Source organism: Pyrus communis, chromosome 9, assembly GCF_041283825.1.
Source record: "Pyrus communis isolate YQ-2024b chromosome 9, ASM4128382v1, whole genome shotgun sequence".
NCBI classification, from domain to species: Eukaryota; Viridiplantae; Streptophyta; class Magnoliopsida; order Rosales; family Rosaceae; genus Pyrus; species Pyrus communis.
The window spans coordinates 447119-459684 of NC_142573.1; the positions used below are offsets into that span (position 1 = coordinate 447119).

The following is a 12566-nucleotide window of genomic DNA, read 5'->3' on the forward strand; positions in this document are numbered from 1 at the left end:
AGTTACTAATGTTCATTGATTGAGACCTTATCGGTTTTTAGATTTTGATCGAAATTCCTAACATTAATATATTAATTAATTTATATGTCAGTTAAATTAATTTTTTAAAATAAAAATTAGTAATTGATTTAGGATTTTAATACTCACACCCTTATTAAACTCCTAATTAATTTTCAATTCAAAACATTTTCAAAATTAAAAACAAAAAAAAAGGATAAGTTTGTACCCATTAATTTTTTATAAAATGATTTTCAAATTTTTAATGTGACAGCCCGTTCCGAAAATTTTTAAAACGTACGCATGAAAAGACGATTTTGCCCTTAGTGTGATTTTTGCGTTGTGTGGTTGTTTTGAGCTTGGTGTGGCTGGTTGTGGACCACACACATTTCCACACACACACCCTCACCATTCCCCGCCCTGCATCCCCCCCTGTCCCGAGCCCTCTCTCTCCCATTTTCCCCTCCATTTGTACGGACATACCCCAAAACCCTTGTAATCTTCATAGATCGAAGAAACAAAGTACATATTCATGCTCGTGAGGTCCGTAGGAGTTCAACCATACCCATTTCAAGTAAGGATACCTTCGTTTTCACGTCGAACTCGGGATACCCGATTTTTGTCACTGTTCATGCACACGTAAATTCTTATGTTTTTGGGAATTTCAAGCTTGTAGGAAGCTTGGTGAGGTCCTTAGGAGGCTCGGGGTGGTTCGTTTGAAGGTTTTGGACGTCGGGATCGTGAGCTTCGAGGTTGGCCGGAGTTGGTGGTGTTTTCCCGGCGAGATTCTGTATGTTTTAGCACTTGAAAGTGGTATGAACTTTTTCCTCTCGTTGTAAGCTTCAATTTGGTACCAATTTTGTGGAATTTGGTTGAAAAACGAAGAAGATATGACGATTTGAAGTTTTCCCGATTTTCCGACGCCGGAGCCTCGCCGGAGAAGACGACGGAATATTCCGTCAATTTGGACGGAATATTCCTAACGGCGTTAACGGAATATTCCTGACGGCGTTAACTGACGCCGTCAGCGTGCCAGGCACGTGCCTGCGTGTGGCTGTGCCTTGGCCGGCGCGTGGGGGCGCGTGCGACGGTGGAAAATTTTTCTAAAAATATGGGGATGTTCCTGAGGTTGAGTAGATCACGTTGGTATATTCATACACCCCATTTGAGCATTGTATGAGAAGTTATTTCTTAAGGTTGGTTATGTGCTTTAAAATTAACGTTTTTATAGTTGTTTCGCATATAGGTGATACCTATCCCGAGGACGAGCGTGGTCACTCGAGGCAAGGGGGTTACGACCCTTCTACATACCAGTGAGTGGGCTTTTGGTTTTCTGTATATACCTATATACTTATACTTTTCCCAGAAATTGATTTAAAACGTTTATTCGTTTATATGCCATGCATTATATTGCCGTTTGTTTATGCATTGTTAGTTGCATATATATATATATATATATATATGTATGTTGGTGTTGCAGACGCACAGGTAAGTGACAGGTGAGTATGATTATGTTTATGTTCAGTAGTGTTTTGAGATGCATATAGAGAGCTCATAACTTGCACCCCCGGTGTTAGTGCTCCCGCCCAGAGTTGGGCACAGTCCTTCACGTGATGTTCACCTCCCGCACCACACGCTCATCTTGAATCCAAGTTAGGTGCCCAGTCCTGTCGTACAGACCACCTTAGGTGGTTCCGACTCGTAGGTGACCCGCGATAATTCGCCCAGCCTTCACGTGATCATAGCACTTGAGCGTACTTATATTACACCCATGCCTGTCATACAAACCACTTTAGGTGGTTCCGACTCGTGTTCAGGTCTAGTTAGTGAGATGGAGATTTAAGCTCTAGATTCAGCCGTACAGGTCACGTTAGGTGACTCCGGCTGACAGATTATATGACATTGATGTGTTATTACCTGAGCACTTGCATTTTACTTCGAGGTTTTGGCATAGCATATTTCTGATCATGACTTATATATATATATATATTCTATTTTCTGGGAAGTATACAGGTTTTACGGCGAGGGGTTAGAACTTGTTTATGAAATGGTTTTTGAAAAGCTTTGTTTTTGCCCACTCACGCTTTTGTTTTGCGCCCCTCCAGGTTCTAGTTAGCTAGCACGTTTGGTGGCTTCCCTGAGGATTTTCCCCGGCATATCTGATAGACCACCACCAGTGTAGGACCACCTTCGGGTGTGCTTTTGTTGTGTTGTTTTCTCCCGGACTGCATTAGGTTTTCGTGCTCTGAACTTAGTGTTCACACTTGTTCGTTATTACTTTGTGTAAAGTCAGTTTTTATTTATTTGTATTATTATTTTATTAGCTTCCACACTGTGCACATGGTTACGTCACTTTCACGTGACGGCTAGCATGCCCTGATCTCGATCGGGATGTGTCATTTAATCTTAAATGTACCCATTCTTAAATACACCAATTTCTTATATGTAAAATGTACCCATTTTTATATAAAATCCATTCCTTTTCTTTTCTAATCCTTTTATTGAATTTATGTGGGTACATTCTATTTCGTTGATTAAAGAATGTATCCATGTCAAGTTTAATGGAAGAAATTTAATAATGTTATTAAGCCTTTTTTTTTTTTTTTTTTTTTGTGTTTTTGAAAAATATACTCATGTTTTGGTACAATAATTTTTTGGTTAGTTTTGATGAACATACCCATGTTTATATATATAGACACAGACACACACAATATATATTAGAGAGTTTAATTTATTCTTTAATATTTTTAATCCCATACATTATGAATTTTATTTAAAATCTCATTAATATAAAACAACCACAAATTTCAGTTTTTAATTTTAAAATATAATAATCTAAATAGAAATACATTATTACATTAATGTCATAGACTTGGATCAAATTTTGAAAATCTCCAAGGTTTCAATCAAAGAACATTAGTAGTTAAGGACCGTATCCAAAGTCTCCCATTTTTTTATTTCAATGATTTATAAAATTCCAACTTGAATTAACGTACAAATTTGATTGGTGCCACATATTTTGTGTACAAATTTAGTGATTTACCTAACATTATTCTTATATTTCATGAACTAAAAAATATGGCAAATCATGACATGAATATGTAGTAGTTTAAGAAGCCTTAGGAATTAAGCAGTTGTGATTTAGAAGGGTGGGTGGTAGTAGCAGATCAGATTGCCTGCTAGCTGGCTTCTGCAGTGTAAAGAAGGAACGAATAAAGGTCCATAATTCCAAGGCACGCATATGTGTCTTATAATTTATTCCTTTTAGGGCAAAGCACGATTAGTTTGGTTGAATTAGGATTAATCTCGATCGCAAATTACATGCACAGATGCACTGTTTCCAGGTAGCTTGAATTCTCTTTTCTAAACTTTAACAAAGGAGAATCATATACGGAGGATTAAGAGTTGAAATTCTTACCTAAGTATTATTCTATTTAAATAAATGAAAAAAAAAAGATAATATGAGCCTATTTGGCATATAATAATGTATATATCTTTCAGCTACAGGTATAGATAGAGAAATTTTTAGTTGTGACGGGAAACACAAGTGGTACATCATGTGTTTTACTAGGAGTGGTGGGAAATTTTATTTTTTAAGTTATTAACTTTTTAGCACACATATCCCACTATTTGTATAGTGATACGTGGTGTACTATTCTGTGTACCAGTCACACTGAAAAATCTCTTGTATAGACAGAAGAACATTATCCAGGTTGCATCACCAACATTAACGAACGTCACTCAGTTTCATCCACGTGGCGTGATCAAGGAGTTAGCATAATGCAGTTATATATTTGAATTGATCACATGTAGGCGAATGCCCCAATGAAGAAATCTCTCTCCTGGTAGAAAGCGAGGATTCTGGGAATAATTAGAAGTGAAAGGGAAGCATGCAGCAGCCAGGATATAGCTAGCTTGCCCCTTGGGGAACTTGAAAAGGAGAAATTAGGCACCCCAATATCCAAATGGGGCCATTAGAGAGCAGATTTGATGGATTCACACTTGCACTTGCACACTTCTTGTGGTGGGATAACACGATAGAACAAAATGGGGTCCCCAGGATTATGAAGTCTACTAAATTAATTGTTGATGAACAAGTGGGGATGGGATGGGATGGAGGCTTCCATGCAGCTTGAAATGATAGATAAAACATAAAACGAGTCAATCACTCGCTATTAGAAACTTAGAAGAATGGATTGCTTATTGTTGCCAAACTACTTATTCTATCCAAGTTAATCAGGATAGTTTGCTCACTGTTGACATCCAAGTTCATATCTCCCTCTTCAATTCTCTATTGCTTTAGATACAGCGATGTTGAAGAGTGAAAATTAGGCCAAGTCACGTAATAGGACAATCATAACTAAATATCAAATTCGTTATATTCATAAAAGTCCAACGTGATTAAGACCTCCTAAGAATATATGGATATTTAGTAGGGATGGGCAAAATACGGGTAACCGCAGTTACCCGTCCATTTAAATTTCACGGTTACTGTTATGGGTAACCGTTTAGATAAATAAACGGTTATGAGTATAACCGTTTATCCGTGAAATTTAAATGGGTGGTTATGGGTATTAACCGCTATTATAAACAGGTAACCGTTTACCCATTTATTTTATATATGTAAAATTAATACAAACCATGTTCTCTATCGAACAAAACTTAGATCAATGCTATTGACTATAGTGCATGGTTTATATAGCTAATTATATATGTTATGTTAATACTTTACATTATAGGTTAAATAACTCAAGAATATACTCTTCTAAACAGTTTTCGTAACCAAAAATACTTAACAAATATTATATTACCTTCATTGGTAACATGGATTAGTAGTAAAAGTTTTCCCAAAAAATTAGGAAAATAAATAACAATTCCCCTCAGCCCCACTCACTTAATTCAACCCAAGACCAGTTCCTCAAACATTTTGCGACTTGCCATTTCAGCCAGTGGCGTAGCCAGAATTTTCAAATAATAGGGTCATAATATTAATAAAAAAAGCTTTATTAAGCCATTTCATCAAGCATCTAGTATGCACCTTCTAATTCCTAGCAACATATGCCGAAAGTTTATTCCGACATACGTCGACATTTGTAGAGGCTTGTCAACAGTGCATGCAGGATACTGTGCATTAATGTTGAAGACTGCCAAGACATTTCAACTAAAGTATTTTTTACAAGAAGAGAGAAGGAAGACAAATATGATAGTAGGAAAAAAAAAAAATAGGAGGAGAAGGTTGTAATTTAGTTTCCTTAGCTGTTTATAGCGGTCAAATACAATATACAAACAAATATACATGGAGTTTTTGAAGTTGTTGGGGTCAAGGACAACCAATTACTCCATATTGGCTATGCCACTGATTTATGCTAATCCCTCACTTTTGTTAGCATTGTTACTATAATTTATATATCCTATATTCCAATTTTGATTTTTTAAAACTAACTTTCTTGCTTCTTCATTTTATATCAATTAAAAATATCGTCCGTAAATTATTATTTTAATTATTGGAATGGTAAATTATTAAAAATAACGGTGTTTAATGGTTAAAAAAAATTATGAAAAAGAGGTAATGGTAAAAAAAAGATAAATGGGTTAAAAAAGGTTAATGGGTAAACAGATATTAAACGGTTACGGTTAAATGGGTATGGTTAACCATTTATAAACGGTTATGGGTATGGGTATAACAGTTTAGGCAATTACCCAACGGGTACACGGTTGTGCGGGTATGAGTATAAACGATTATGGGTAAATAACCGCAGTTACCCGTCAGCCATATCCGTTGCCCATCCCAAATATTTAGGTGTACTTGGGACTTTTCAAGATACTATACCTACGATTCCATTCATTCATACAGTCCTCGTCATGCTTGTAAGAAAAAGTAGATACTATAATTGGATACACAATATTTCATTAATACAAGAAAACCTAAAATTAGATAATCCATGCATGCATGCAGGCATCGTCTTTTACAATTGGGACTTACACTTTACAGCGTCAGCAGGAAGTTGTAAACAAGCGTCATCACCTCATAAGTTGAGCAAAATATGATGAGCACGTTCCAACATATATGGGCTTGCTTTTAGAGGTGGAACAAATTTTTGGGCTTCCACCTAATAGCTCTTGGGTTTTCGTTTTCTCCTTGTTACTGGTTCTACTTTGCCTATTCGCTACCACGCGTATACACTCGTGCGACGCTGATCACGTTAGATATTTTGACCGTGACACCGGAGCTTTTTTTTTCTGGTTTTTTTTACTTTGTTCTTTTATGGATGCTTTAACAAAATAATTCATTCATGAAAACATTGGTCAAGTTTCTAGGTCGTGTAGGTTCATCCTCTAAACTAATCAATCGTACGCGTCTTCTTCATAACCTCAATTGTTTATGGAAGGACCAGTCTACCGTCTATGTACGTGTCTTCTTGCGGTGATGGAGGAGAACCATGTTTTGTCTAGTTTGTTGGTTTACATACTTTTATATTATTCCTCTCACCACTCCAAGGAAAGTTCTTTTGTACGACCCGTCGCATGCGGCTTTTTTGCACTGGTGTGTGACCATGGTGAAGGCCAGCCGATTATGACTCAATCAAACGCTTCTCGTCCGTAAAAATTCTATCATGTTTTGATGTATGACATAAATCAAAAGCAATGCAAGTTAAAACTTTTTTTTATTTTTTTTATTTTTTATTTTTAAAATTTGGTCAAAGAGTGTTTGGGTCCAAAATATTATTTCGGGCGAAGCTAGGAGTTGTTATTGACCCAGTAATCTTCTTCTAGAATTATCATGGGCCGTCCAGTTAGGATCGGCCGAATCCTATTGCAAGACGGATTGGTTTAGATAAGGATGGAGTAGTCGAGACCTAGTGCAATGAGGAGTCTTAAGAGGCTAAGGATGATGAGACTTAGGAGATGAATCTGGTTTGATGATTAGCTCGGTTCAAAGTCCTTTTGGAGTTAGGATTGGCCGAAACCTAATCAAATTAGGTTGAGAAGTTCTAATCCGAGTATGATTTTAGCCTGGCTATGAATGGTTTTGCTACTATAAATAGAGGAGGGTGCATATATTCAAGCCCCTCCAATTGAACACACAAACTGTCATGTGCAAACTCTCGCTCTACGCGAAACCTCTCAACAACCTTGAGATTTTTATTTTATTTTTTCCGTCAACACATCTTCAGTTTGGATAAATAACACTGTGAAGGCAACCGGTAACATCTTCAGTTTGGATAAATAGCACTGTTGCCGTAGAGTTAGCCGATCGCGGAGCACCTTCAGTTTGGATAAACAGCATTGCTTCGAAGTCGACTGATTACCTATCCAAGTCTCGGTCGACAAGGATTTTCGAGTCCTTGTTGGTAGAGGCCATCTCATCAGCCTTCTCGGTGAAGTGATGTGTTACCAGGTTACTACATTCGGCACATTGAAAGGCTAATCTAATATTGAACTTCGCAAAACTAGCAGTCTTGTCTTCAGGTTCTAGAACTCGAAGGCCAAGACGTGTTCCTTCCTCAGCCGCAATCGCAAGATCAAGAAGTAAGCAGCACGCTCGATGCAACATCAACACATTTTACTCTCAGCCCGAGCTCAGCCGTCGAGTTGGCACGTCCCGCACATAACCGAAGGACGTAGTTAACTCATTAATTATTCGTAATGTGCACCACGTATGCTTAATAGTTTTTAGGGTCAACAAAAAGTCCAAAGAATCTTGCAGTCTAAAACTCTAGTGCATAAGTATCATGCGTTGATGTGTGAAATTTCGACTTAATAATGCAAATGCAGTACGTACTAATGGAAAGTGGGCAGTGTTAGTAATGTGGTTTGCACTGGTAGCTCAATGACGAATTACGAATCTTCATGGAAATAGCAGCTTAGGGTAGAAAGACTTAAAAGTCGTCTACGCTTCTAATTTGGTAACGTGGCCCTTTTACATATGGTTACATATTGTTAGTTCATATGGTGGATGGTCGAGATAAACGTCGATGGGTTTGTCTAGCGTGACCAACACAAGTCGGGTGAAATCAACATACAAGAATCTCGTATTGTTAACTTTGAGACTTACCTTACAAATTGATAAACCATGTCAACCGTACAAGTCAAAAAGTGTGCGAAGTCAGCAATCTGGGTCATCTATGTTTGAAATCCCAGCTCCCGCTATTCAGACAAATTGCCACAGTTCAAACATCAGTCAAAGGATATCTGAGCAATCCTAACTTATCTACATCTCTTTGTAATCTGTTTAGTTGTTTTGTAAATCTGAAATAATTGTAATCTGTAACAAACATATTCATGTAATCTCTATAAATATGAAGTCATTGACTCACCCATAATTAACCGAGTTGAGCTTATGCAATTCAGATCTTCATACCCTAGTTTAGTTTCTTTCACAAATAACGTATCGGAAAACACAAGGCTAGTTTTTTCTCGTCGGGTATTGTGACTCATGGTGATGAAAGTGTACAGCTAGAGTGAGGATCCTCGCCGGATCCTCCTTGTAAATCATTGTAAATTTTTTTACATCCGTTCATTATACATCATGCGATTATAAATCATTGTAAATTTTTTTATTTAAAATTGAATATAAACAGTACCTTTGATCGCATAATGTACAGTGAACATATATGATTGGAGGATCTCCACGATCTTCACAAAAAAATTCAGGTGAGGATCCTCTCTCGTACAGCTAAAACGTCAAATATGTGAGAGATCATCGGCAACGTACGTACCCTTGAAGACAGCTTTTATATATTTTATGCTTCAAGAATCTCACATACGACTAAATGTACACCAATATTCGATTCCAAACCAAGACCAGAAATTATGTTCAATCAAATCTGCAAACAGTGGATGAGTACTGAGAGTACGAACCAAGAAATGTCACGGGAAATAGTCAAAAACGTAATTAGTGGGGTTTTAATGATAACGTTCAGTACTAGTTCATAAACAACACACAAATTGTCCGACGTTACATTTATACAAGATAGTTTCTTCGTTTCGTGCCGACATAGCAAACCAGATTTCTGCTGTTTCGGGTGACATGCGAAATGAGGGAGGAAGCAAGTTCAAGAGACACTGGTGAAAATGCTGGATCGAACATTCAAAGATTTAACTACTATCAGGCATACGTATGGATGGATTTCCTGGTAATTTGATCGCTTGGCTAGGTCGAATCGATGTCAACTTTATCAATTAATAGCATTTTCGACCATATGATAGAAACGGATAAAGGAGATAAGGGAGAAGCATAAAGATATTCCATTGACAAAGACTATATTGCTGCCAACTACAAAGAACGAAAGAGAGGCTAATGCTGACCACGCATAACTTCAGCCTCACAAGTCATTTTCAAACACAGAGATAAACCTCTCAAACAATTTAGACAATGCCAAAAGCCGTAAGTTCGATGAACTGCATAATCTCTTTTACAATGTGAACCCACGAAACCGAAACTTCTTGATCATCTGTCCTGCGATGATCCATCATATGTGAACCTCTGAGAAAAGCTATTGAAACTAGATAAGGGTTTGAAATCGCTAGATGGTTACATTATGGAACAAAACCAAAGACCAATCTGACACCACGATATTCAAACAGATTTGACGGAAAAGTCGTGTTCTTAGGGAAACCAAATGGAGTTCTACCTGTTCCCTTCTTAAGTTCTGAAACTAAAACAAGACGCTTAATTTCCATAGTACTCCTTGGAATATGCCAAAGCCAATTGAGAGGGTTACAAAGTCTCACAAATGTATTGTACTTGTATATAAACACTAAGCACAACTAATGGCTCTTAAGCTGTGTAACGATGAAACATTAACTGGGAACAGAATACAGTAGTCAGCATATACCGACAAATACAACTCAGATGCTCAAAAGAAAGAAAATCTCTGAAGATCTTTAAAGTGACCTACTTTGGCATATTCTTAGTCAATTACAATTAGCATTCTGGATAAGTCTTCTAATTGCACTCAAGAGTCATGATAATGTTAGCCAATATCCAGCAATAGATTTCAGTTCGGTGAACCAGATCGATTAGCAAAGCTGCAAAAAATTTGAGTTCCTAACTGATATTCTGGAGTCAAAGACGTTAGAATGCAATATCATGTCCAGGGAGTGAAATGCACTTGGACATTCAAGTAGACAATATGGAAGGCAACTAGGCTATCAGCCTATTAACGACGCCACTGCTGTGAGACCAATATCACATGAATCACATATCTAACAGCCTAAACCCTGTAGTTATAACAAAGAAAAATAATTGGGTTGCAAGTAAGGAATTCATGGGGGTAAAACACAAAGATGTGTTCTTCGGAAGTGGCGTGAAAAAGCAAGTAAAGCGCAAGTAGTATGATAAGTAATTGCCCCGTAATTTGTGCAAAAACACAATGAAGATCTAATATAATTAAGAAATCTAAGAAGAAAATTGGAGATTAAGTATGACTATAGAACTCTATGTTTAAATTTTTCACAAACAAACTGAGCACCACTTGATCCACACCAAGTGGAGAACAAAACCAATTAAAAGGATGCCTTACACTACAATCAACACACCTCTGAATTCAAAGCAGCAGCAGTTGAGCCCAAACCCAAAGCAATTTGACTGTCAACAATTATCCCACCTGCAAAAGCACTTTTTAACAATCAAATTCCCCTACAGGCTAAAGCTAACAGAGTGCTGAAAAATTAAGCAGATTTAAGCAAAAGCACCTGTAAATATGGAGACTTGAGTCATGCAATGGAGAGAAAAACAAGGGGCAAAACAAAATCCAGTCCCTATTGAACTCCCTCAAGTATCTTTTTCTTCACTTTTTTCCAATTATACAATACAAATACCATTACCAAAAACAACAAACTCAGTCTCCCAACAAAATGCTACTGCTTTTTGCATTCTCCCATCCAAATTTCACAAATTCTAATGCGACCACTACTGTCCGGATCCTTGAGAATCGTCCTTGGAAGGCGGTTGCTGCTGCTGGTGGTGGTGTTGCTGTTGGTGGTGCTGCGGCGGCTGCTGGTGCACTCTAGCATGCCCCATCTGCTGGTAAATCTGGCTCAAAGCCTGAGAGTTCAGAACCCCAATATGTCCATCCTGTGACAACCCAAGTTCCAACCCAGGAAGCTGCTGCTGCTGCTGCTGATTGCCCCCACCCAAAATTGAAGTAAAACTCATCGGACCCATGTTAGAGACAGGCAAGTCAAAGCCAGGAAACCCAATTTTTTGCAGGTAATTTGAACTCTCAGTGCCCAGATTTGTGGTGGCTGATGGAGGACCAGATGATGACTGGAACCCAAAGCTACTGACAGGGGGCCATAGCCCGCCCACCCCTGCCACATGGGGTCTCCCCAAATTCCCGCCCACCATTGCCCAACCGGTCCTACCCCCACTGGACCCCCCCAATTCATCGATCTTTTGGTGCAATCCAGCTGATAACGAAGTCCCCTGCTGCGAAACAGAGCCCCCTGCCGCCGCCAAAGCCGACGCCGGAATCGTCCCGGTCCCGGTGGCGGCAAGAATCGACGGCTCGGACTGCTGGAGGAGCCACTGGATTGTTTCCCCATCGGATTTGTGACCCAGCTCTCTGGTCAATTGAAAGATTCTGGCGGCGCAGAGGGCCGGCATCCGTATCCTCCTTCCCCTGCCTTCGACTTTAGTGTGTCTGTCTTTGTTGGAGCTTCTCTTGGGCGCCAACTGCTTCTTTCCCGACTCATCTTTGTCGGCGATTACAATCTGGAAGTCTTTGATTTCAGCAGGTTTGTTGTCGCTCATGTTGTTGTTGTTGGGTTGAGGTGGTTGTTGTGGTTGCTGCTGCTGCTGCTGAGGTTGTGATTGTGGTTGTGGGGGGAGGCTCAAGAAGCTGGGTATGTCTTGTGTCTGCTTTGAGCCCTTGGGATCCATGAACAGCGGATTACAAAAATTAAATGAAAAAAAGAGAAAAATGGGTCCTCTTTGATTGAAGAAGGCGACCTGAAAAGTCCTACACTTTCATGAGTTATCACTGTTTTGGTAAAGAAAGAGATGACAAAACCATCAAAATATTAAAATCCCAACGTATCCCATTGTCAAATTCTACTGTCTCCTCCCGGCAGCCTGCATTTGGTTGTTTTTTTACTCTCTCTCTCTCTCTCTCTCCAACCTGTCCGTCCTTTCTTACTTTTTCTCTTGCCACTTTTGACAGTGTAGCGGGGTTTGACTAGGCAGATATGAACACAACTTCAAGTTTCAACTGCCAACTTCGTGTTTTCACTCTCCGGTCTCGAAATATCGGTGTGTCGGTACTTCGAATTAGTTACACATTTATACAAACAAGTTCAACTTACGACAATATATGATTAGTCAGATAAGATTCCTTCTAAAGCAAATACGAGTTCAGCAAAGTATTTAAGAACAATGTGTTCTACTATCTGTATTTAAAATTTGAATTCTCCTCCTGCAATTTACATAAAGTTAGTGTAGAAAATATTTTTTTAATTACGGCGTGCTACGCACGATGTGACATCCCACATCGTTCAGAGGAGTGATCCTTATATGTATATTCTCATCCCTACCTAGCACGAGGCCTTTTGGGAGCTCACTAGCT

The 12566-nt window shown here is 38.6% G+C and overlaps 1 protein-coding gene across 1 annotated transcript; it reads right to left on the reverse strand.

The window, feature by feature from the left end:
• Window positions 1–10357: 10357 nt before the first annotated feature.
• Window positions 10358–12252, reverse strand: LOC137740808 (transcription factor TCP20). The gene is made up of 2 exons (XM_068480610.2): window positions 10696–12252; window positions 10358–10607 (listed from the first exon to the last, which is right to left on the reverse strand). Exon 1 carries the CDS (start codon window positions 11882–11884, stop codon window positions 10913–10915), a length of 972 nt encoding a protein of 323 aa, XP_068336711.2. The 5' UTR covers window positions 11885–12252; the 3' UTR covers window positions 10358–10607; window positions 10696–10912.
• Window positions 12253–12566: the final 314 nt, after the last annotated feature.